General features: G+C 34.8%; 5 protein-coding genes across 6 annotated transcripts; all 5 read right to left on the reverse strand.

Moving 5' to 3' along the window:
• Positions 1-77: 77 nt before the first annotated feature.
• Positions 78-3,869, reverse strand: LOC128191360 (uncharacterized). Its single transcript, XM_052863429.1, has 6 exons — positions 3,676-3,869; positions 3,454-3,557; positions 3,165-3,302; positions 2,747-2,923; positions 343-455; positions 78-206 (listed from the first exon to the last, which is right to left on the reverse strand). The coding sequence occupies exons 3-6, from the start codon at positions 3,277-3,279 to the stop codon at positions 78-80; spliced, it is 534 nt and encodes a 177-aa protein (XP_052719389.1). The 5' UTR covers positions 3,280-3,302; positions 3,454-3,557; positions 3,676-3,869.
• Positions 3,870-3,989: 120 nt separating this feature from the next.
• On the reverse strand, positions 3,990-5,595 carry LOC128191361 (uncharacterized). The gene is made up of 5 exons (XM_052863430.1): positions 5,586-5,595; positions 4,982-5,119; positions 4,696-4,872; positions 4,490-4,602; positions 3,990-4,196 (listed from the first exon to the last, which is right to left on the reverse strand). The coding sequence occupies exons 1-5, from the start codon at positions 5,593-5,595 to the stop codon at positions 4,005-4,007; spliced, it is 630 nt and encodes a 209-aa protein (XP_052719390.1). The 3' UTR covers positions 3,990-4,004.
• On the reverse strand, positions 5,248-8,272 carry LOC128192406 (uncharacterized). Its single transcript, XM_052865047.1, has 8 exons — positions 8,095-8,272; positions 7,890-7,993; positions 7,414-7,551; positions 7,149-7,325; positions 6,924-7,036; positions 6,433-6,553; positions 5,442-6,111; positions 5,248-5,351 (listed from the first exon to the last, which is right to left on the reverse strand). Exons 1-7 carry the CDS (start codon positions 8,223-8,225, stop codon positions 6,095-6,097), a joined length of 801 nt encoding a protein of 266 aa, XP_052721007.1. The 5' UTR covers positions 8,226-8,272; the 3' UTR covers positions 5,248-5,351; positions 5,442-6,094.
• A 516-nt stretch (positions 8,273-8,788) lies between these two features.
• Positions 8,789-17,207, reverse strand: LOC128191363 (uncharacterized). Its single transcript, XM_052863431.1, has 7 exons — positions 16,112-17,207; positions 10,374-10,551; positions 10,160-10,263; positions 9,908-10,045; positions 9,559-9,735; positions 9,086-9,195; positions 8,789-8,917 (listed from the first exon to the last, which is right to left on the reverse strand). Exons 1-7 carry the CDS (start codon positions 16,161-16,163, stop codon positions 8,789-8,791), a joined length of 888 nt encoding a protein of 295 aa, XP_052719391.1. The 5' UTR covers positions 16,164-17,207.
• A 5,800-nt stretch (positions 17,208-23,007) lies between these two features.
• On the reverse strand, positions 23,008-25,817 carry LOC128192405 (uncharacterized). 2 transcript variants are annotated; one of them, XM_052865045.1, is made up of 8 exons: positions 25,703-25,817; positions 25,254-25,437; positions 24,951-25,054; positions 24,713-24,853; positions 24,422-24,598; positions 24,177-24,289; positions 23,474-23,594; positions 23,008-23,337 (listed from the first exon to the last, which is right to left on the reverse strand). In XM_052865045.1, exons 2-8 carry the CDS (start codon positions 25,382-25,384, stop codon positions 23,312-23,314), a joined length of 813 nt encoding a protein of 270 aa, XP_052721005.1. In that variant the 5' UTR covers positions 25,385-25,437; positions 25,703-25,817; the 3' UTR covers positions 23,008-23,311. The 2 variants fall into 2 exon arrangements, with proteins under 2 accessions (XP_052721005.1, XP_052721006.1); XM_052865046.1 differs by having other exon boundaries at positions 25,674-25,794.
• Between the last annotated feature and the right edge of the window lie 152 nt (positions 25,818-25,969).

Genomic DNA, 25,969 nt, shown 5'->3' on the forward strand with positions numbered 1-25,969 from the left:
ATTGTTAATAATTATATTCATTTGAACATTTGCAAAACTAATCCCAAAGCTATGCTTAATAAACGCTATTCCATAAGCTAGATACCCGTTGCCGTTAGAGTTAGCGTGCCGCTGCCATCATTTTGTTTGACGGTCGACGTCTGGCCTGCTTCACACATTCCACGGCTATCACTCAGGTACACAGAGTTTCCAGATTGGGATATAGCCTTAAAAGTGGAAAAAATTTAAACTTTTAATTTTCTGAACTGAAAGACAGTTAAAATATAGAAAATACAAGACTTCTATGCAATATACCAAACATGTGAGTTAAGTTGATATTTTGATTTTAATTGAGATTCTTACATAGCAGGTAAATCTGTAATAATTGGTGTTATCCACAACTCCTGGGTTAAGTACTGTTGTGTAAAAGTTCGTACCATCAGTAGTACTGTGTATGCAATCAACCTGTCCTTCATCTACAAGGTACCCACACGATATTAATTATCTACCTTCGTAATATACTATTGTGTTATGCACTATTATCTGTCGATAATCCATTTATTGATTTGCATACAATGTTGAACATTTAAAAAAATATATTGTTCAATTTTCTTTAATTCTTAATTTAAACAAGAGGCCCATGGGCCACATCGCTCACCTGAGGAACAATAGGTATAATAAAATCAGCTTAATGGAGTCATAATTAATACAAACTATCTGGACAATGTACAATAATACATGTAGATCCTGTATAAATAAAATCCATTTTTCCCCTAGATATTCTTATATTTATAATCATTAGTCCCTTTATTTAACAGGATGATTTTATAGTCATATCATATGTTGAGTATTGCAGTTCTCAAAAAGATCCTTAACAATAGTTTATATATGGGATATAAACCTACATCAAACTCTGAACCTTCTTGTAAAGCCAAAGAATTGTCCTGGGGCCAAAGTCTTAACAATTATAGAGAATCATCTGGCTGATTAGTTTCTGAGAAGAAGATTTTTAAAGATTTACTCTATATATTCCTATGTTTAATTTCAACCCCCCATTGTGGCCCCACCCTAACCCGGGGGTCATGATTTTCACAACTTTGAATCTACACTACCTGAGGATGCATCCACACAAGTTTCAGCTTTCCTGGCTGATTAGTTTCTGAGAGGAAGATTTTTAAAAATTTACTCTATATACATGTATTCATGTGTTAATCTTCGACCCCCCCATTGTGGCCCCAACCTACCCCCAGGGGTCATGATTTTCACAACTTTGTATCTACACTACTTTCCACACAAGTTTCAGCTTTCCTGGCTGATTATTGTCTGAGAAGAAGATTTTTAAAGATTAACTCTATATGTTCCTATGTTAAACTTCAACCCCCCATTGTGACCCCATCCTATCCCCGGGGGACATAATTTTCACAACTTTGTATCTACACTACCTGAAGATGCTTCCACACAAGTTTCAGCTTTCCTGGCTGATTAGTTTCTGAGAAGAAGATTTTTAAAGATTTACTCTATATATTCCTATGTAAAAGTTTGACCCCCCCCCCCGATTGTGGCCCCATCCTACACTCGGGGGTCATGATTTTCACAACATTGTATCTACACTACCTGAGGATGCTTCCACACAAGTTTCAGCTTTCCTGATCTTATGGTTCATGAGAAGAAGATTTTAAAGATTTACTCTGTACATTCCTATGTAAAAGTTCGACCCCCCATTGTGGCCCCATCCTATCCCCGGGGGTCATGATTTTCTCAACTTTGAATCTACACTACCAGAGGATGCTTTCACACAAGTTTCAGCTTTCCTGGCTGATTAGTTTCTGAGAAGAAGATTTTTAAAGATTTACTCTATATATTCCTATGTTAAACTTCGACCCCCCCATTGTGGCCCCACCCTACACCCAGGGGTCATGATTTTCACAACTTTGAATCTACACTACCTGAGGATGCTTCCACACAAGTTTCAGCTTTCCTGGCTGATTAGTTTCTGAGAAGAAGATTTTTAAAGATTTACTCTATATATTCCTATGTTAAACTTCAACCCCCCATTGTGGCCCCATCCTACCCCCAGGGGTCATGATTTTCACAACTTTAAATTTACATTACCTGAGGATGCTTCCACACAAGTTTCAGCTTTCCTGGCTGATTAGTTTCTGAGAAGAAGATTTTTAAAGATTTACTCTATATATTCCTATGTTAAACTTCAACCCCCCATTGTGGCCCCACCCTACCTCCGGGGGTCATGATTTTCACAACTTTGAATCTACATTACCTGAGAATGCTTCCACACAAGTTTCAGCTTTCCTGGATGATTAGTTTCTGAGAAGAAGATTTTTAAAGATTTACTCTATATAATCCTATGTTAAACTTCGACCCTGATTGTGGCCCCACCCTACCCCTGGGGGTCATGATTTTCACAACTTTGAATCTACACAACCTGAGGATGCTTTCACATAAGTTTCAGCTTTCCTGGTCTTATGGTTCATGAGAAGAAGATTTTTGAAAATTTCTCGAAAATTTTCATAAATTCCTAATTATCTCCCTTTGCAAAAGGGCGTGGTCCTTAATTTTCACAACTTTGAATCCCCTTAGGCTAAGGATGCTTTGTGCCAAGTTTGGTTAAAATTGGCCCAGTGGTTCTTGAGAAGATGTTGAAAATGTGAAAAGTTTACAGACAGACGGACAGACGGACGACAGACAAAATGTGATCAGAATAGCTCACTTGAGCTTTCAGCTCGGTGAGCTAAAAACTGAATCCTACTTGAGAATGATTGCACTGTCGAACACTTGGTGTAGTCAAAAGTCATCGTGGTCCAGCTTGGACAGACCGACAGACCAGAATTGCTGCTACAGGTAGTGGTAGATCCGTCATTGTGGGTATACGTAAACGTTCCCAGCAACGGGATGGGACACCACTGTTTCACGGAATTTTCATATCCTACAAACAATGATTAACGAATTACGGTAAATATATTGTTCATATAATTATGCTAAAACAAGACATTTTATAACCTAGTTTATCTATTGAAGAAATTTGTTTAATTTTCTCACAAAAAACCCCCAAGACATGTACATTGAGTGTCAATGAAGGCTGAACTCTATTATAGAAAAACTATGTCATCTATTTGACATGAGATCTATATATCAATGGTACAATGTTTTTATAATTAATTGCTAACCCTTTCTAACAATGACGTGGTATTCCTCAATTCCAGGAGCAGATGTAGGCGTACAGTAGTCAGAGGTGTTCCACGTCATCACTGAGGAATTGTGGGTCTCCACGTACACACGCATGTTGTTAGCGTTGGAGTCAGTGTCTGTGTCAAACGGTATTAATTTTAAAACTTTACTTATTATATGAAATAATAAAAATATTTTATACAAAAAGTTGAAACTGTTAATAAAAAATACGAACAAAAAAAGGAAAATATTTTTTTTCTCAAAACAGTTTTTAAATTTTTTTTTTACCTGCTTTTACGTAATACTGATATGAATATGACGTCAGTTTTTTCACATCCACGCATATCAGAGCATTTTTGTATCCACTAATTGTGTCCAGAAAATTGTCTCCCCTGAAGAAGGCAAAGTTTCAAGTTCAACAAAGCTATGTAACAATACTTCAACTATAAATAAACAACATCAAAAGTCATTAATAAAACAAATGTAACCTTAAAATAAATTATTATATACTTGAATAAATACAGCCCGTCTCTGTTATCCTGGCATGTCCATGAAGAAATTTGGTCACTGTACGCCGTCAAATCCCATCCGATCACAGAGGAATTTTCAAAAGTCAAGTTACCTTTACCACTGTCAAACCAATCGGATACAAAATCGGTCGGTAGAGAGCAAGACGTCCCATCTTAAGTATTTGATAAAAACGCAAAACAAAAGTTTACATATATTTACCTGTTAAAAGTATTAGAACAAATAAATTACAAAATTACATGTGGCAAAACAATCCAAAAAAGATTGATGTGTACTTACAACAGGTTGCTAAAATTGAAAAAGAAACCAATTTAATGTGGTGATGAAATATAATATGCACGGCTAAATTCTGATACATATCTAAACAGCTGAAAGGGTTTACTTTGCTTGGTTAGGGTAAGAGTCCCGCTGCCATCCGTCTGTTTGACTGTTGGTACCTGATCTTTGTTACACCCGCTTGCACTATCACTCATATGTACTTGATAGCCGGATTCGCTGAAGGACTACAAAGAAGAAATCAATTATTTACAAAGTCAATTGAATTTGTTACCTTGTTCTTACATTTGATATATGAACATATTGTACTTTAAATGTTGAACAAGGTGTGTAAAAAAAAATGCAAAAATATCAATAGCGTTTTGCAGTTAATAATGGTCGTTTTATGTATATTTCTTTTCGTTGATTCTTAAGAAGGATTAAAAGGGTACTGGTGAAGCCCGTAAGGGAGACTGGTTCGGTCTGAAAATGATTGTTGAACTATATACGGGTCTTGAATTGAGAATCGAACAAATCTTACATAGCAGGTAAATCTCTTGGTGGCCACATTGTCTACGGATCCTGGGTTGATAACAGTAGTGTAGTAAACGGAGCCTTTCTTCACGGTGTCAATACAGTTTACAACACCTTCACCTAGAATGGAGAGGTAATTTATTGTCATTTATTTTCACTTTTAGATCAGTAAAGAAAAACTGTTTTTAGCAATGACATATTCTTAAAACATACTTGAGAAAGCTTGAACTGTGGAGCATTTAGTGTAGTCAAATGTCATCGTTGTCCACGCATCACACACGCTTAGAAGAGAACTTGCTGCACACGTGAGAGTACTTCCATCGTTATGTGAATAGGTAAATGTTCCAAGCATTGGAATGGGGCACCACTGTTTGACTTCGTCTTCTTTTCCTAAGAGTTTATTAAAAGATTGTTAACGAAAATCGTCGTATTCATATTCGTTAATTAAAAACTAAAAGAAATGTGCAAATTATGCTTTATAAAAAGAGTATGTTTTAACCTTGCGTAACGATGACGTTATACTCTTCTAAACCTGGTTCGGCATTTGGGGAGCAGTAGGTTTCAGTGTCCCAGGTGGTGACCGTGGGGTCATATGGTTCTATACGGACTCTGTCATTGTTAGCGGCTACATCCACGTCTATAAATGCAAGAAACGTATTTATACACAATTGACAGTTGTTACCATATTGATTAAATTCTTTCTACATAAGAAAATTATTTTATTTAGACAAGATAATGTGTGTTTTTGTTTTCTGTTTCATTCACCTTCTTGGATATAGTATCTATAAGAATTTGGAGTCAGCTTTTTCCATTTTATGCAACGGAAGACATTGTATTTCGTCCCAGACACGTCCATCAAATCATCAGCTCTGAAAATCAATTCAAAATGTAAAACTCCCTACAGAAGACAACTGGAAACAAATGAATCGTTCCAAGCCATTCGAATATCACCGACTTACTTAAACAGGAGGTAGTTTTGGGTTGTGTTGTCGTTATGGCAAGTCCAGCTAGACACGGAGTTGTTGTACGCTGATATTGACCAACCGTTACTGATCCTTTTTGTTGCAGAATCAAATGTTATGCTATCTTTTTCAGTATCTAACCATGCCCCATTCCAGTCCGAAGGCAATGTGCAAGACCCGTCTACATGTAGACAACATGAATAGATCAATGACAAAAAGAAACAAACGAAAAGGTGAGTAGTGATAACATTAATTGACCAATTTAAAAAAAATCAGGTTTTTGTAAAAATTGGTTAAATATTATCAATTATAGATAATTTTAAAGTCCTTTTATAATTTTTAAGATAGCTATTTATAGATATTTAATAGCTTCATTCGTATATTGGAAACAAGTTCAAACGTGCAGAAATAATAGCATCCCCCCCAAAAGCAAGAAGCAAAAGCAACAAGACAGGACATACACAAATAACACAAAAACAGCAACATTTAGTTGTTAACACTGATAAAGGATACGGTTCATTCGTTACAGCAGCATGTTTCACGATTCCTATTGCATAAACCGTCCATTTCTTTTTTCAATGTAATAATATTTTCATTTAGGAAGTAAAATTATGTTTTATCATTGGGATAAATATCTAATGTAAATTTGTCTACTTACGACAAGACTCTGAAAGAAACGTACAGGTAAATTTAGATATCATAATACGAGTCGTTTTTTATTCGTTCTGAACCAAAATACTCACCATTTCATCCTATCACTGGTCAAAAAAGACTTTTTATTATGATACATACTGTACGACTGTAAATGAAGCATCAATGGTGTCTAAGACATTAAAAATTTGCTAAATAAATTCTATCATTAAAAATTTCAAAAATTACGTCATTGAATTGCTACCACGCAGTCGTTTATAAATTGGATTTTATAAAAATACATTTACTTTACCAGAGAGCAAATAAGATTCAATGACCTATTTGTTTTCATTCATACCGTATGAGGTCAGGGTCAGAGTTCCACTTCCGTCCGTTTGCTTGACCGTGGCAACCTGCCCTGCCTGGCAACTTCCGGCGCTGTCGCTCATTTGGATTGTAGAGCCACTCGAGGTGAGAGCCTAAAGTGGGACATTTCTATTTGTGTGCCTTTGTCGAGATATATTCTGATATGTTTATCAGAAAATAGCATGACGTATGGTGTAGTAAGAGAATGGTTTAAAAAGATATTGCACTCATTGAATTTTTCTTTTAGAAAAATCGTATATTTTGTTACATACGATACTAATAAACTGATATTTTCCATATTTTATTCAAAGAAAAGTGAATGTTGAAAAAAAAATTCATATCTGAAAATTATCTCTGAGGATTATTGTATATTTTCCAGGATTACAACAAAATTTAATTAAACATTTATAACAAAATTATTTTTATCCGTAAATCGTTTTTTCAAGGAAGAAATTGATAATACTAAAGTTTGAGTCAACATACATAACAGGTGAATCGGCGATACTGAGTGCCATCCACTAATCCGGGGTTTAACACGGTGACGTAATATGTAGAACCGACAGTAACCGTATTTACACAGTGAACAATCCCCTCTTCTGTCAATAGAGAGGAAAGCATATCGATGGTCTATACATTTAGAGTGAAATGTTAAAACCAATATTTTGTCACAGAATTATATAATTCTTTATTGCTCTGTATATAACATACGAGAAAAGGCTTGCGTTGTGCTGCACAGGCTGTAGTTGAATGCCATTGTTGTCCAATCGGGACACACTCTGAGGTCAGAGGAAGAGGAGCACGTGGCGGTTAGTCCGTCGTGGTGTTGGTAAGTAAACTTCCCAAGCAATGGGACAGGGCACCATTGTTTTACTTCATTTGTATAGCCTTAAACAAATAAACGGCAATAACAACCATGAAGTGACCATGTATTTCCCAAATTGCCTACATTTAGCATGTTGAAGTCACATCTGACCTGCTTTGACCAGTACATGGTACTCCTCCTGTCCTGGACCACTAGTGGGATTACAATAGGTAGCAGGGTCCCAGCTGTTGACCGATGGGTCGTGTAATTCTACCTTAACCCGCTGATTACCCGCATTTGTCTCCACATCTGAAGCATGTTATAACCACCGTTATAAGGTTACTCTTAATATATACAATTTCCTATGAGGCATCTTCGCCTAGGCAAAACATTATCCTGCTTACAAAAAAGGTTATTTTCTTCGGCAGATTTACATATAAACAAGTAAATATAAACATAAAAAGTTGCATCTAGTTATTTGTTGATTATGTATATGAAATTCAAGTACTTTCAGATTTCATTTTTCCCGACAAATTAAAGTCTTTTAAATCCATACCGCTAACATCTAATGACTGTCATGATTTGAAAAAAAATTTCATTTGTCAAAATAGATTTCAAAATATTGCAATGTAATTGACTCCACTTACCATTAAGAACATAATATATGTAGGAATAATTGGTAAGGCGTGTGTACTTTATACACCGAAATACGTTGTACTTAATAGAGTTAATTTCGACTATTTTGTCAGACCTGAAAATTAATGAATGCAAATTATTTAAAAATCAGTATTGTCCCGTAGAACGTCACTAACACATTTTATTTTATAAAATCAAGAATTTATTTTCTATTACTTGAAAAGCATAGTGTCTGTATCATTTATTTGATTCTGGCACGTCCAAGTCTCCATTTGTGTCCCGTGTACTTGAAATGTCCACCCTGATGTGACCCTGTGCATATTTCTGTCCAATGTTATGTTTCCCATTCCACTGTCGTACCAAACACCGTCCCACGTCGAGGGAAAATAGCACAAACCATCTGTAGATTGGTCACAAAAACTTTTTTTTAAAACCTTCACAGTGTTTGAAAAAGAACAACGATATATTATTTGAAAATTAAATGCAAAGTCACTGAGCACTGAGCTATAAAAGTATTGTCATGGCCTAATTGTTAACCCGTTGACGTATAAATTGTCAAAACTCGAGTGATAACAAGGTGTGCGCTCTATATATATTGAAAATTAATGTTTCTTTTTATTCTTTTTATTCATGCCCCATTTCAGACACATTAAATAAAAAAAGCATACTCACGACAGGAATCTGAAACACAAAACGATAAGATTTAAAATCAATAAAATCTTTGTATTTTTTTAGGATAAATTATTCAACTGTATTTCAAAGACCCGTTTATTGAATATTTAGATGGAAGTTGATGATTTAAAAGAGTTCACTATAGTCATGGCTTTAACAATTTACAGGAACCAGAAAATTTAAGCGAGCTGCAATATCCTCGATCAATGTCTCGAACGTGATGACTGGAGAAAATTCTTTATTTACGTGTTCTGTTGAGTGTTAATACACCGCTCCCATCCGTTGCGTTGACGGTAGAAGTCTGTCCTGCTTCACAAATACCAGGACTGTCGCTCACATAGAAACCAGAGCTTGTTTCAGATATCACCTAGTGATGAAAAATAAGTATAATATACTGTTAAAATCTACACGAGTGTTTTAATTACATTCAGAAAAAGAAATCAGTTTTTCTAAATAATTTCAAGCGTACAGGTTCAGTATTTAAGTTTTTCTTTGGTATAGAAAACATGACTTAAAATATCATTGGATGACTTACATAACAAGTAAACCTGTGATAAACTGTATTCACCACCCCAGGGTTGTACAGGGCCGTGTAGTAATTGTCCCCTTCTGTAATTGTGTTCACACAATACACACTTCCTTCCTCTGTCAAATTTACAGAAACAGGTCATTTGCATGTAATTGTTCTAAAGGAAAGTATTATTCTTAACCTCGCGGTCATTTCGAATGTTAGTAAACAATTTAGATAAACATTGTATTTAAACTTGCATTTATTAAATAAGCTATTGTTCTATCAATTTCAGATAAGTTTCGGGAAAATCATCGTCATATACTATCGTAAACCTATATAAAAATACAACTAAGTATTTTTTAATCCTTTCATATAGAAATCTGTGTTTTTAATCCAAAAAAGTTTCTTTGTTCTTCTCATAATGACTGAACAGCATAATGAACCAAGATCGATTGCAATCTTATAAAAAAAGACTGCGCATTGTTCAAAGAACGTACGAGAAAAAGCTTGCGTTTTGGAGCACTTGGTATAGTCAAACTGTATGGTGGTCCAGCTAGGACAGGCCGTCATCTGTGAATCTGTGGTACAGCTCTCAGTAGTCCCGTCATTGTGTACGTAATTAAATGTCCCCAGCAACGGGACAGGACACCATTGCTTCGCTAGAGATTCTGAACCTTAAATCAATACCAATCCCGTTATATGACAAAGACACCACAAGATCGACGCAAAACAGCGTATAAACAGCGTCTCGGTTACATAAAATGCATATATAGAAAAGGTATACATATTTTAATATAACTGATGGTCAATAATAGGATCCCTCCCCCACTCCTAGTTCAGTGTTACCTTTCTTGATTAACACGTGATACTCCTCGGGTCCCGGTGCTGATGTTGGGTTGCAGTAAGATGCCGTGCTCCATGACGTCACAGCTGGGACACGAGGTTCCACTTCTACCCGGGCATTGTTTGCGTCTATTTCAATATCTACGTATAAAAAGTATTAGAAAACTATTTGTGAACGTTTGTTCTCATTTACATAAAAATTACATAATTTACTCTCATTCATTAAACAGTATGAAGAACCCAGTATGTTTATACCTGATCGTGCGTAGTAATAGAATGAATTGTCCGTTATCTTTATCCATTTAACACACCGGAAAACGTTTTGGAGATTTCCAAAAAAGTCAATTGTTTGATCTCCCCTAAACAAAGCAAGAATCGACATTATACTTTCAAATTTTATTTCTTTTGTTTCAAGTAAACAAATGGCATAAATGAAGTAAAAAACTTCGCCCTAAAACGGCAAACTTACAGAAAGAGTAAGTAGTTGTTTGTCGTATCCTCTGAAACACAAGTCCATGAGGTTATTACAGAAGCAAATGACGTCACTTGCCATCCTGCCAATTTTGACGTCCCAGAAAATGTCAGCTGACCATAGAAACTGTCATACCAATCACCGGTCCACAAAGGCGGCAATGTACACGAACCATCTGTTATAGATATAAAATACTATACCTAATGTTCAAATAAAAAACATATAATTAGATGAGGATGGAAGCATGGTTTCTTTATTCATAACAAAGAATTCCTGATAAGTTATTATGTTATAATTTAGGGTACAAAGATCTGTAGGTGTGAGTGGCGTTTTGCGTTGCATGAACAAATGGATACGATGCAATGTACATTACCCATCTATGATAAGTATAAAATACGTGTTTTTTAAAGCTCAAATGAATAACATATGAGGATCTAAGGATGAAAGCATGTAATGCATGAAATCTTTATTCAGAACAAAGAATACCTGATTAGTTATTATGGATACATACAAGTAAGTTTACGTAGATATGGGTCGGAGGTTTTTTATGCGTTTCATGGGCAAATGGATACTTTAAAAAAAAATTCACCTCACTCTTTAATTTTTTTTCATGAATCAAATTTTACAAAGTGTTTATCTTTTTATTTAGCAAATGTTATCACAAAGGTTTTTTTTCCTGAATAAATTCATGGAGTGAAATTTAAAAACTAGAATTTAAGAGCAAGGTATGTGTATCTCTCAACAATTTGGAAATCATAGACATGGTGACAACAAACTAGGCAAAATAAGAAAAAAATGTATTTCCTACTTCAATACCTCACCATAGATTTTATTACAAAGCAGCTTTAAAGTGACAATGGCCGCTTACATTAACGAAAATAAAATCGTTTTCGTAATAATTGATTTGGAAATAAACATCTTTATCGAAAAACAACACAACGCACAGCGAACGATATTTAATTTTGACATAGAGGTATCTTAATGATTGGTACCAGTCGTCTGCTAAAAAACTACCTGGTTAATTTTAAATGTTGATATACTGTAATTAAAAATGCATACACTGTACCTTCCCTTTTCAATGAATTACACGTAAGCACACAAAACCGGTATTTGTAAAACATATAAAAATATAGAAAACCTTCACGAGTACATATATTTTTTACTGTAATTTTGTGAAAGGGCAGTACTTTTCTTCATTACATTTTGATTTAAGCTGATTCACAATAAATATGATTTTCAAAACAAGAGGCCCATGGGCCACATCGCTCACCTGAGGAACAAGCGGTATGATAAAATCAGCTCAATGGAGTCATAATACAAACTATCTGGACAATGTACAATAATTCATGTAATTCCTGTATAAATAAAATCCATTTTCCCCTGGATATTCTTATGTTTATAATCATTAGTCCCTTTTCTAACAGGATGATTTTATAGTCATATCATATGTTGAGTATTGCAGATCTAAAAAAGATCCCTAACAATAGTCTATATATGGGATATAAACGTACATCAAACTCTGAACCTTCTCGTAAGAATTGTCCTGGGGCCAAAGTCTTAACAATTATAAAGAATCATCTGGCTGATTAGTTTCTGAGAAGATTTTTAAAGATTTACCCTATATATTCCTTTGTTAAACTTTGACCCCACCCCCCATTGTGGCCCCACCCTACCCCTGGGGATCATTTTTTTCACAACTTTGAATCTACACTACCTGAGGATGCTTTCACACAAGTTTCAGCTTTCCTGGCTGATTAGTTTCTGAGAAGAAGATTTTTAAAGAATAACTCTGTTTATTCCTATGTAAAACATCGACCTCCCATTGTGGCCCAAACCTACCCCCGAGGGTCATGATTTTCACAAATTTGAATCTACACTACCTGAGCATGCTTCCACACAAGTTTAAGCTTTCCTGGCTAATTAGTTTCTGAGAAGAAGATTTTTAAAGATTTACTGTATATAATCATATGTTAAACTTCGATCCCCCATTGTGGCCCCAACCTACCCCCAGGGGTCATGATTTTCACAACTTTGAATCTACACTACCTGAGGATGCTTCCACACAAGTTCCAGCTTTGCCGGCGAATTAGTTTCTGAGAAGAAGATTTTTAAAGATTTACTGTATATATTCCTATGTTAAACTTCGATCCCCCATTGTGGCCCCACCCTACCCCCGGGGGTCATGATTTTCACAACTTTAAAATTTACACTACCTGAGGATGCATCCACACAAGTGTCAGCTTTCCTGTCTGATTAGTTTCTGAGAAGAAGATTTTTAAAGATTTACTGTATATATTCCTATGTAAAACGCCGATCCCCCATTGTGGCCCCACCCTACCCTCGGGGGTCATGATTTTCACAAATTTGAATCTTCACTACCTAAGGATGCATCCACACAAGTGTCAGCTTTCCTGGCCGATTAGTTTCTGAGAAGAAGATTTTTAAAGAATTACTTTTTATATTCCTATGTAAAACGCCGATCCCCCATTGTGGCCCCACCCTACCCTCGGGGGTCATGATTTTCACAAATTTGAATCTTCACTACCTAAGGATGCATCCACACAAGTGTCAGCTTTCCTGGCCGATTAGTTTCTGAGAAGAAGATTTTTAAAGAATTACTTTTTATATTCATATGTTAAACTTCGACCCTCCATTGTGGCCCCACCCTACCCCCGGGGGTCATGATTTTCACATCTTTGAATCTACACTACCTGAGGATGCTTCCACACAAGTTTCAGCTTTCCTGTCTGATTAGTTTCTGAGAAGAAGATTTCTAAAGAGTTACTCTATATATTCATGTTAAACTTCGACCCCCCCCCCATTGTGGCCCCATCCTCAGGTGAGCTAAAAAGGTTAAGTTTACAATTCAATAAGTGGGTTTCTGGAAGAACAGATTTTGAAAATTTTCGTAATAAATATTGACAATTTTTTATACTTTTTTAATCTTTAGCTTTTAAGATCTGTGTACAAACATAGAATTGTGAGCAAATCTCTGTATCTTGCTTATAATTCGAAGCTTAACACTCAAATATGGTTAGTAAATAGAAATTGTAAACAACATGCACTACATGTATAACAAATAAAGAACACAATTTATTTTTTCGAACTGAATCATATATATATACATGGATATACCTACATATTTCCGTAAGCGATATCAAACTCTATTTAAACTGAATAAACTAGAGAAAATGCCGAGCATCTCAACAAAACTTATTGCATTAATCTACCATTACGCAAAAGATAATGCCGAATTACCGATAGAATGAATTGTATTTCAGTACCCCTACATCAGATTTTGCTTAATTTGCGCAGGTAAACAGTTAACGTAACTGTTTGATTTACCGAAGTCTCTGATTGATTTGATACGTAAAAATCACGAAATACAGACGATAGTTTCCAGGTTACAAAGCATAAATAATGAAAACGAAACGAAAATCAGAACAAGCTAACACCAACGTCATGTGTGAAAACTGTCAACGCATTGAAATATTTAGCCTCAATTTACTTCACAAAATCGGCACCAATATATTTTTCATGTTTCAAAACTTCCCTTCATACGCGAACTGTTGCACAACAAGCAAATTCATCATAGTCAGATCGACCCTTTTTCGTTTAATGTCATGGCTGCTTTAAACAAAGAACCTCGTTTTAGAAGTATGGAAAACGAGTCTTGGTAAAATGGGTATGCAAACCCGGGCCGTGGCAAAATAAATGCCGGGGCAGATCGGCAATCGTCAATTCCAAATACGCATTATTTTGCAGCAATATCTACAGCAAATACAAATATACTAGTCCATCAAATATCCTGAAATTTTAATGAGATTGGCAGATTAATAACTGCCAATCTTTTGTTTTGCCCAGGCCAAGTCTTGCCTACCCATTTTACCGGATGCCGAGCCCGATTGAAACACGCCTTTCCTTTATTATTATTTTCGTAATAACTTCGATTTGAAACAAAATTACCCCTTAATTTTTGCAATTTATATTTTCCTTCCCATAAGGATAATTTATGCTAAACTACGTTGAATTTGCCTCGGTAGTTCTTGAGAAGAAGATTTTTAAAAATGCACCCCCCTTTTTCTACAGTTTCAAGGTTTTCTCCGCTTTGAATACAGATCGGACTTTAATTTTTGCAATTTATATTCGCCCTTCCATAAGGATGCTTTGTGCCAAATTTGGTTGAAATTGGATAAGCAGTTTTAGAGAAGAAGTTCAAAATGTAAAAAGTTTACAGACGGACAGACGGACAGACGGACGGACGGACAGACGGACAGACGGACAGACGGACGACGGACAAAATGTGATCAGAATAGCTCACTTGAGCTTTCAGCTCAGGTGAGCTAAAAATCTTTTACACCAAAAATCGGAGCTCTCTCGGGACTTTCACCATGTTATAAATGATGGAAAAAAGCAAGCTTTGACAGAGAAGAAAATACTAGCCAAAGCTAAAGGCTGCGTCAAATTGATATTGCAGTTGAAAACAAGGTTCTTTTATCTTTTAGACCCGATTGAAAAATGCACGAATCTATGTCACTTTGCCATCTTTTCAACAGGTTTAATTCAGTAGCGTGAAGTCATTGGCAAACATATTTTATTCCCGATTTTATTTCGATTTACTGTTGTCAAGACTAAAGGCGGGGAGCAGTCGAACGAAACGAGCTCTCTTAGACTAAGCAATTGGATGTTACCAGTTCAGATTCAGTACAAGGGAAACCTTCCCTTTTAAATTTCAATATTATATTATAATTTTTTTCTTTTTTAAATCATTGTTAATATCAATACCGTCGCCAATGTGTTCATACTTGTCTTTTTGTTCAGTGTATTCAATAGGTCACATGATTACAAAATCAGTCGCAGCGTTTTTCAGACCATTTTCAAGGAGCCATAGAAATAGAGAACAATGGGAAAACCTTAGCATCATATTGCAGCCTGTGTGCCTTTTGTAGAGGAATTCAAGAATATCTGATCAAAGTACAAAAGATCGGCCCCACTTCATAAATCTTTTGAAGTTTAAATCAATCATTATAGTCATTAAATCTTCAATTCTTTATGAGTATAAAAGAAAATGAAATGAAATTATACTGTGGGTATATTTTTTGTCATTCTTTAGTTTTTTTTAAATCAATTATTCCCAAAACATGCTGAAACATATCATTCCTATAAAATCAATCATGGTTTGATTTAGCAAATTTGAATTTCAATTAACCATTTGTTATGTGCTTGAAAAATCACTATCCACCAAACTCAAACATGACTTTGGTCTTAACAATAAAATACTTGTACCATGTACAACAAATAATCTCAAGGGCTATAGGAATGTGTATCGCAATGACTTGGTCAGAGGATCGCCTTAATCCCGATAATCCGGGATTACCTCACCCAGAATAACAAAATAACCATCGGTATTTAACTTTTGTTATGTTGTGTCTGAAAGTGGAGAGAATGGTCAAACACGTGGTTTTATAATTGTGGGTCTCTGTATTTTTAATTTAACTAAAATTATATACAACCGTGTTTTTTATGAATAAGCAAAAGAGCAAATATCTTTGATTATAGAATGTAATCAATATGCGGTTATAAATTTGAACAAAATAAACCAATTCAAAAGAAACCCGTAACGCATATTAAATCTCATTCCCTTCATTTCTATCGAATTCAAATTTTGTTATTTTATTGAGATTCCGGAAAAGTTAAAATAACCATGTTGATAAATGAAAAAAAAAATAATTTACCTGCTTTTGGTGATAAAATCCAACAAAGAGTGAGAAAAACTAAACCATGCATTTGTGTGGATGTATATCTCCCAAACTTACATCATGATATCAAATCAGCATTTAATATTTTGTTACAATACGCAAGCACATAGCTGTAATCTCGAGCTAAAACAGATTATAGGTTTTAAATCGCAATATGGATTAAACAAGCAGTCACACAATCGTCTGTGTTTACTCTGCCTCTTAGCATTCGAAAGCGAAGATTCATAATTCAATTCCACTCAGCCGGGTATCTCCCCAGTGCGCATGCCTCAGCATCGATGTTATTGGAATTGATTGGGGCTTTCCTTTTAAAATTAATAAACAATATACCACCGAGTGAATTCCACCGCGGTTGCTATATTGAGTGTTAATGGTGATCACACTCCTTAGAATGGAGTCAATCACTTTTATAAACGATTTTAAGTAACTAACACCTTTGCACTTATTCACTTCGTCCTGAGACAGATATGTCGATAAATGGTTAAGTAAATTAATTAATCCACGCGGGGATTAAAATATAATGTGTTTTTAGCTAGATGTGTGGTTGCCTAATAATATAAGGATTGAATTTTTAAAAAAAATTATACAAATAAAAAGGCGAGGTATCACTTAGCGATTTTCTACAGGCATTGAAAAACGTGCATGCATGTGGTCTCCAAGATAAACAAGAAGTAGCAAGCCTAATTTTTCGCAAGTCAGCATCGAATGATCAAAATTAACAATATAATGTGAACGTTAAGCAAAATTCGCGTTTTACAATTATAAATGTAGAAGATCGTTACCGCGAATACAATTACAGTAACAATCAAATTACTGAAGTACTGTCGGGAGTTGATTTTATCTATTATTATCAATTTTAAAATCATCGATATGTTATTTTGCCTGGCAAGTAGTTTCTAATCTGTACTTGAAATACGCACATTTTTATAATATGAATTCGCGAACTTTTCCGACAAGAATTTCGAGAAAACCCCATATGAATCATGTTGTGTAATATTTAAAGATAGAATTAATTCCATCAAACTGTGTACCAGTAATCGAAATGTTTCTAAAAATTGTACACGTCTGGAACCAAGCAATATTGAACTCTAGCCTCGTTCAACCAGACGCTCGGCTGTCTCCGTTAATCTCCAACTACCACGAGAGACTCTCTGCTTGTCGGAGATTTACGGAGACAGCCGAGCGTCTGGTTGAAACTCTATCGTAGGAATACATGCAACAACAAAAACAATTAAATTGTTCGTACTATATAAAATCTGACTATTTCAAGGTATTTATAAATACGTTTCTTTTGAAAAACAATAATACAGCATACAGTACACCGAATTTTTCTATTATTTTCAAGATCTACGTCTTGTCAGCGGTGATGATTTGTGCTTAGGTCCAAACACTGTTTCACTTTCGGTTTGCCAGAGTAACTGCATAGGAGAGTTGATTAAAATCAACTCCCAAAAACCACTCTGTCGCAATATTATGTGTACAATGGGCCTTGAAAATATTATCAATATACTTGAATTGAACATATTTGGTTGTATAAAACATATACAAAAACGATCAGAAACAAGTTTGTTCAGCTTACGAGTTCTTCTCTTAACTTCTAGCAATACTTATAACTGCAGAATCTTCACGCAAAGACATTTTAAAATTATTCAATTTTGTAGGTGTCATTTATGAATGTATTTAACAATATTCTATACGACTTAAACAAACATCACTGAAAAATGAATTTAAAAACTCGTTATCAATAAGATGCTCGTTTTCATTCGGTAGTAGAAGGTGGATTGGGTTAAAAATCTCTCAAAAATAAAATCTACATGATGTGATTTTTTGAAATTTAAGTAATGTTGCCGGTGTAAAGAAGAATAATGACCCCCGTAAATTAATGACCGGGGGTCATTTTTCGACGTAGAAAAATGGCCCTCCAGCTGTAGAATAACTGGACTTTTTGAAGAACATTTTTAGCCGGGCTCTGCTGAAAGCAGAGTCCTGGCTATAGGCAGGCAAATCGCCAATGTTACTATAAATAGCACAAGTAAACAAAAAACCAAACAGCGTCAAGGTAAAGCTTCCGCTATACCAAATAGTTACACGAAGAGCCACATTTTGTCAAAAGTGTTGGCATTTTGTTTCTTTTTTTTAAATTTCGAATGAATTGTCTATCTTTTTTAGTTTTCTTATTAATAACGTGTTTTTAAAACATTACTATGCATTTTGGATACATACAATGCGCATGAATTTCCATGAACTTCTTTGCTGCGCGATGAAGAAATGGGGATTGAATATATAATGCTTGTTGCAAAATTCAAGGCAGCAACTGTTGAACTTTTTAACTTCTACTAGACAGACATATTTTTTGTTTATAGCCGCTTACAAACTTTGGTCGCTCTCTGATGCTTTGCCGACTTTAAAAGCATGAGAGAGAGAGAGAGAGAGAGAGAGAGAGAGAGAGAGAGAGAGAGAGAGAGAGAGAGATTTTCAGTCTTTACTACACAATATGCATAAAGACACACCAAAAGAGCCCGGCTTTCAGTACTTCAGTACTTTGATTCTTCATGTTAAGCGTAGAAAAATGACCCCTGTCGTAAACAAGAATAGATATGGGTTACCTTATATAAAAAAATCTGACTTTTGAAATTACTTAAATTTTCTCTTTGCTCAGTTTATTTTGAAGTTAAAAACACCGAACTTGTTACGAAATTGCTGTATATAGATTTTCATATCTGTAGCAAACACACATTGACACAAATTGATTGTGAACAGTAAGGATTTTCCTCTCTTCGACATATGGCGGGAAAATGACGCTGCACTAGCGTAGAAATCTGCTGAACTGTACTTGATACTTTACCATAAATTACATAGGCGTCGGAACCGGGGGGGGGGGGGGGGGGGGGGGGGGGCTAGAGTGGACTTAGCCCCCCCCCCCCACACACACACACTTTTTTTGGCAAAGTTAGACCTAACCATTAGGCACATAGCATAATAGAGGGTTCAGCCCCCCACTTTTTCTCGCAGCAAACATAATGATATTTACCTTGAAAACATATTGAAATATTGAGAAGTTGGAGTTATAGGTATACTAGCCCCCCCCCCCCCTCTCCCCGCACGGATTAGGAATTTCATGATTTTGGGAAAAAAATTTGGTAGGTAAGAAATTTTTTTGTAACTATAGGTATACTCCCCCCCCCCCCCCCCCCCCCCCCAACGGATTAGGATTTTCATGATTTTGGGAATTAGGTTTTGTCAAGATTTCTGAGGATTAGTCTAGCCCATCCACATTTGCTTCCGACGCCACTGAATTAAACTGTCTTCATAATATTTCATATATTAACTTAATCATTTAAAAACGATATTTGATTAACAAAATTATACAGAGCTTGCTGAATTACATTTTATCGCGACTTTAGAATTTCATCTGTAACAAATAACCCGTGGCTACATGAGTGCGATCAAAAATCTATGTAGGTGTTGCATAACTATTTCGTAATTAAACAAGAGGCCCATGGGCCACATCGCTCACCTGAGCAACAATAGGCATGATAAAATCAGCTTAATGAAGTGGCCCAATTAGTCAAAACGTTTGCATAGAAGTTAAAAAATATATCATAGCATTTCATTTTCTTGTGACCTAAAAAGGTTTCTCTTTGTTAAAGTTGATCCCCAATATGGCCCCAGCTGGCTGCAGGTCTGTAGCTCTCGGTCTGAAAAAAAATTCCGATGGACGAATTTTTTCAGACCGGGAGCTACAGACCTGCAGCTAGGCCACCCTACTCCTCAAGTTTTTGATTTTAACGAATTTGAATCTACAGTATCTAAGGTTGCTTTCACTAACCTTACAGCTTTTCTAGGCAAATGGTTTTAAAGACTTTTCTCTTTATATTCCAATGTAAAAATTTGCCCCCCCCCCCCCCCCCCACCGTTGTGACGACCTCATCCTACTCCCGAGGATCATGATTTGAACAAACTTGAATCTACCCAGTCCCTACCTGAGGATGCTTCAACACGATTTTTGACTTTTAAATTTTGACATAGCATTGTAAACTTCTATATTTATCAGTATAAACATTGAAAATGGAAAAATAAAATTTGAAAATTTTAAGTCAAATCGTGTCCAAGTCCCTTTAAGGAGTGAGATGTTTATGTAACTCGTCAAGATGAGAACTACACCCTCGGCTGGTACAATATTTCAGTATCCTGTTATAACGGAAGGATTTTTATTTTCTAAAATATACCCCTTCTTTCATTTTAAGTTTATTTAATATGAATTATAATTTCTGTTACTCTCTGTTTACTAAAGTATACAATTACTATATTGTGGAGACACAATTATTTTTCACAAATAACAAGAAATAAAACTGAAAAATTTAAATTTTTATGGGTGTCACTCTTCTACAGGGGTCATTTTTCTACATGTACATGTAACGTGTGCTCATTTTTATGAAAATGACACTCAGTCTCATTCTTCAGGAGTTTTTATTCAGCGTAAACTTGAGCGAGTGTAACGAATAGAGATGTCCAATGAACCCACCAATAAGAACTTTTTCATTACAATTTACAATACAGATAAAATAAAAGATATGTTCATGAAAGTTGGAGAGTATTTTAGTAGAAAGTCGAGTGGCATCCTACCAGGCTAACCACAACTTCACGTGAAACTACACGGGAAAAACTTTTTACGCTTTAAATTCATTGGTGAAACATACATAAACCTTTAAATCAATACTATACATGTATGCAGTTATTGCAATTCAGAATAATTCACCGTAATGCAAAAGAATATTTAAAAAACACATTAAAAAATAACATCCTTGAGTGGATGTCATATCAAGCAGATACAATTTAATAAGGAAGAAATGAACAATGAATATTTCATATTTTCCGTAATATAATAACATGATTATGATGAGTTTAAAAAGAAGGAAACATGTTGTTTTAACATTTCTTAACATTGTATGAAGTTAACATCAGAACATCACGTAGATTTTAAAATTTTCCTTGTAAACAAATTTCATATATTTACATTTTCCAGTTTTTTTGTACTATATAACTCATAAAGACAAATTGAGGCGCCAAATATCGTACGATGGTTTAAAATTATATAAATATAATTAATAAGGAATCATCCTTCGGGCTTTATTGGATTTAATCACGCCCCGACCAAAATTATCACCTCATAATACGCAAAGAATGATTTCTTATTCCTTATATATTTGATCTCTTTAAGAAAATACATGACCGTTGGGTTGAAATTGTTTTACATGTAAAGTTACTAAAAGCTATCGTGTCATGCTATCACATAATGCTCATCAATTATGAGTGCAACTCTCCTTGCAAGAAAGATTCGGTTCAATTGCTTATGGTTTGATGGTTTTTGTTCAGTTTTTGCGAGATGGCCTAATGAATTACAATAACTTTACCAGAACATATTAAACCAACAAGCAAGGATAGTTTGCTCGCTTAGTGGAACTGTTCACGCAGGTTTAAAATGAAAATAGTAACTTGAGCATTTTAATCATGTTTCAATAAATTGTTTTCATAAATGTGTTAGATAAACCCTAGACCTCTAACAAAACAGAGACCAATTTCGGTTTTGAGTTATTTTATGTAAATTTTTTATGTAAGTGAAACAAATAAAGGTATTTTAGAGCTCAAGATATAATAGATAGATCATTCGAGTAATAATTCCTAACATTTGAGTATACTTTAAATAGTTTTGGTTTAATAATCAATTCTTGGTGTTGTACGTGTATATTCAGCACCTGGAAAATGCAAGTATAGTATAGAGTATATTCTGTCATCGCGAATAAACAGAATTTTATTATATAGTGACTTGTATCTTGAAATAATTTCAATGTGTTTTCATTCGTAATATATTTACATCTACCAAGTATTATTCCCTCTATTTTTTACGAAAACTTATAGTTAATTCATAGCTCTATAAAAACTTCCAGATTAAAATCTACATGCACCGTTTATCGATTGGTCGAAATCTACAGCGGCTGAAACTTAGAAGTAATTGACAGGTCTGAAATTGACAGGCCCTGTTTATCGATTGGTCGAAGCCTACAGCGACCTACGAAAGATGATGTCAGACTCAAAGTTTTGGCTGTTTCTTTTAGCTAACGTACTATGTATATTAACAGTAATTTAGTGAATTTTACTTACTTTTCACAGTCAATTTATTAATCAACTAAAAGAAATATGCTATTATAAACAATAAAATGCTTTCTTTGTTGATTTATTCGGGATATGAAGGTAGCGATCATTGCAAAAAAAAAAAAAAATTACATCAAGTATATACGATACCTACATGTACCAACAGCACAGAGCTATTTTCGGGCTCCAAGCCGTGGCTTGAGACGTTTCGTGATTCTGAGTCACATGCACCTGTATTCTAGTGGGCTGAATTTTTATCTCTTGTAACCAAATCCGATGTAGGTTTAAGCAAAAATTAACTTTCATTAAAATTCAAAGACTATACTTGATTCGAATGTCAAGCGTTGGATAATATGGAGACAAACTGCATGTTCACTGAGACTAAGGCCCCTTGCCATACATGCAATGGCACCTTTCACTGCTTAATGGTCATAAGCAACAATATCAGGATAAATTAAGCTCTTAAAGAGAACTTGTCGAACAAATGTTATTATTAACCAAGATTTATTGCTACAGATAAAAAAGAAGTTGGGCAAATAAAGAAGATGCGTTAGCAATTGTGTTTTACTTACTCATTCATTGAATAAAAGCATAATTAATTTTAATTCATATGTTAAAGATTAAATGTTATCCCCGTTAAAAAACATATATATATATATATATATATATATATATATATATATATATATATATATATATATATATATATATATAACTAACTTTCTATTCAGATCGAGAGAGAGGAGAGAGAGAATTATGAATTAAATACATGTAAGTTAATGGACATTCGATTTGCAATTTAACTATTATGCATTACTGACTTTCTGAGTAATATTATATATCGAAGAGGATAGTACTGAAGCCAAACAATGCGATTATTATTATCATATCATTATTGATATTAATACATTCCAAATATATTTCTTTAGAAATGATTAGAAAATCTCAGATTGATCCATTAATGCCATATCCCATTCCATTAACGTGCGTGCATCCAGGGAAACTTAATTTGTTGCTACTGATTTAAATCGAATACTTACAGCAAGAATCTGAAAATGAAAAGATCACACAAATTAATGATATCATTTACAATTATCTGTAAATACATGTGTGTTTATAGTTTGTTTTTAAGTAAATTTATCTTTGTTACTTGACCTCATAAATTGACTGAGGATCTTGTAGTACCTTGCATTGTCAGTATAAGGATTCCACTTCCGTCTGCTTGTTTTGTGCCACTGTCCTGGTTTGATTGACAGCTACCAGCACTGTCACTCACCGTCAAAGTACCGCCCACTTCTGTTATTGCCTTTAAACAACAGAAACACAGCAACTACAAACTCTGTGCATGATAAACAACACTAAATACAAAAATTCAGATATATCTTTAATACAAGTGAAAAGCTGTGAAAGTAACAGCAAACTTGGTTTTCTTTTATAGGAACAGTAATCTATAATCCACTTGTCAGCCCTTGTTTTCATAAATAATCAAAAATTAAAATCCTAGCAATATGCACACCTCTGATACAAGTACCATTGCGCTGCAAAACAACAACTTCCTATCTTAAAAACTGTAGGAGGAGTTATCCGTACAACAGATGTACCCTTTTGGCAGCCGCCCACCGCCCAACATTTTTACTATTTCAATAACCGGATTTTTCCTTTGTAAAACCCGGTTAAAAAATTGAGAAAGATTTGTAAAATTTAAAACTGAAATATTTTTGGTGGTTAAATTCATACGGGTTATAAAAAGTAGCGATCGTAGTGGAGATAAGGAGGATTTTCCTACTGTGTTCGCTGTCTTCATACCAGCATGAACCATGAACATGATAACAAATGCCTTTTGTTTTTTTGAAATTGAATCTTAATATAGATAAAACCAGTAAATTACTAGACAAGAAAATCTGTGGAAGCTGCTATCGTCCACCAGTCCCGGGTTGAACACTGATGTATAGTAAGTATCTCCTTGGACAACGGTGTGCACGCACTGAACCACTCCTTCTTCTGCAAAATAAACCAAAAATAATTTTTGTAAAACCTTTTGGATCTCTTTGAATTTAGAACTCTTTTAATTTGATTTCTGAATAAATAATCTCTTAATTTCATCTCGGAATGAAAGAAAAATAAATAGCCTACTGGAGAATGCTTGGATGGTAGGACAAAGGGAATAGTTAAAGCGGAGGGTGACCCAGTCTGGGCATACAGAAAGATGCGAGTCTGTACCACAACTGGCACCCAGCCCACTGTCATGTGTGTAGTTAAAATTCGCTCTCAATGGAATAGGACACCACTGTTTAACGTCAGCAATATAACCTAAAGTAATGTCAAACAAATAACGCAAATTATTCATGGAGTACCATGATTAAAATTTTGATTTTTTTTATTGCTTGATTAGTAACTATGGCATATGTCAAACAATTGAAGCACCTTGCTTGACTAGCACGTGGTATTCCTTGTCTTCTGGCGGCGATGTCGGAGAGCAGAGAGAATCAACGTCCCATCCGGTGACGTCAGGGGAATACTCCGTCATCTGAAGTCTCAGAACCGGATTGCTGTCAGCCATTAAATCTACATTAAAAATGTGAAATCAATGTTATATTATGATTCTTGGTTTTGAAAAAGACTTTGCTTGTAGACTTTCAGTTTTAGTTGTTTGGACTCTTACCATTCATAACATAATACGAGTAAGAATAGTTGGTCAGCTGGGTCATTTTGATACACCGGAAGACATTGTATAGTTTCCCGTTAACAACTACGAAGTCATCAGCTCTGTAGTAAAAATTATAAAACAAAATCATTCATCACTCTAGATACTAGCAATAAGTCATTGTCAATCATTCAATAAAAAAATGTACCATATGAAATCATTAAACATTTAGACTACAAACCGACTCAAACATCGTTTGTACAGGACTGTTTAAATTTACTTTCAATGATATATTTTATATTTCAAAATTACAAAACACACCTGAAAAGCATTGTCCCCAGCGTGGCGTTCTGTGACTGGCATGTCCAGGAATTCAGCATGGTGCCGTTGACGTTTGCACGCCAACCTGACGTCACAGAATGAATAGTATAGCTCAGTGTGATGTCTCCCATTCCACTGTCATACCAAGGGCCGTCCCAAGTCAGAGGAAAGGTACAAAACCCATCTTAGAGGTTAAAAAATATCAACAGAAAGTTTAGTATTATAGACGATTTTTACGTACATTAACCTATTATTACATCATTTCATTTTCAAAAGTATAACAACAAGTGTACATTATTATAATTAAAAATGAAAACAATTTTTTAAGGAAAAGGACAAAATTGGCGTGTCTTCATTTGTACATGTATACGTATTTGAAGCTGGTGAGATACAAATCTAAATACATGTAGCAAAACTTACCTATATTGTTTGCACAACTCCGAACATACCTTCGTTTCTTTTGAATATCTGTACATCAGTTTAGAAACACTCGTGCTCCAAAGAAAAACTGCAGTGGTGGTGTAAAAGAAGAGACTCATTGGCCACATCGCTCACCAAAAAAATCCAATTCAGATGATCTGGCGCTAATTATCTTTAATATATAACTACAGTACAATGTAGCCATTGTATAACTGTATTGGATATGCCATCGTGCGGTTTGTTTTGGTATGATTTAAAACAATGATATTGATTTATCGTGTCCAATGTGCAAATTG

Source organism: Crassostrea angulata, chromosome 7 (assembly GCF_025612915.1).
Source record: "Crassostrea angulata isolate pt1a10 chromosome 7, ASM2561291v2, whole genome shotgun sequence".
NCBI classification, from domain to species: domain Eukaryota; kingdom Metazoa; phylum Mollusca; class Bivalvia; order Ostreida; family Ostreidae; genus Magallana; species Magallana angulata.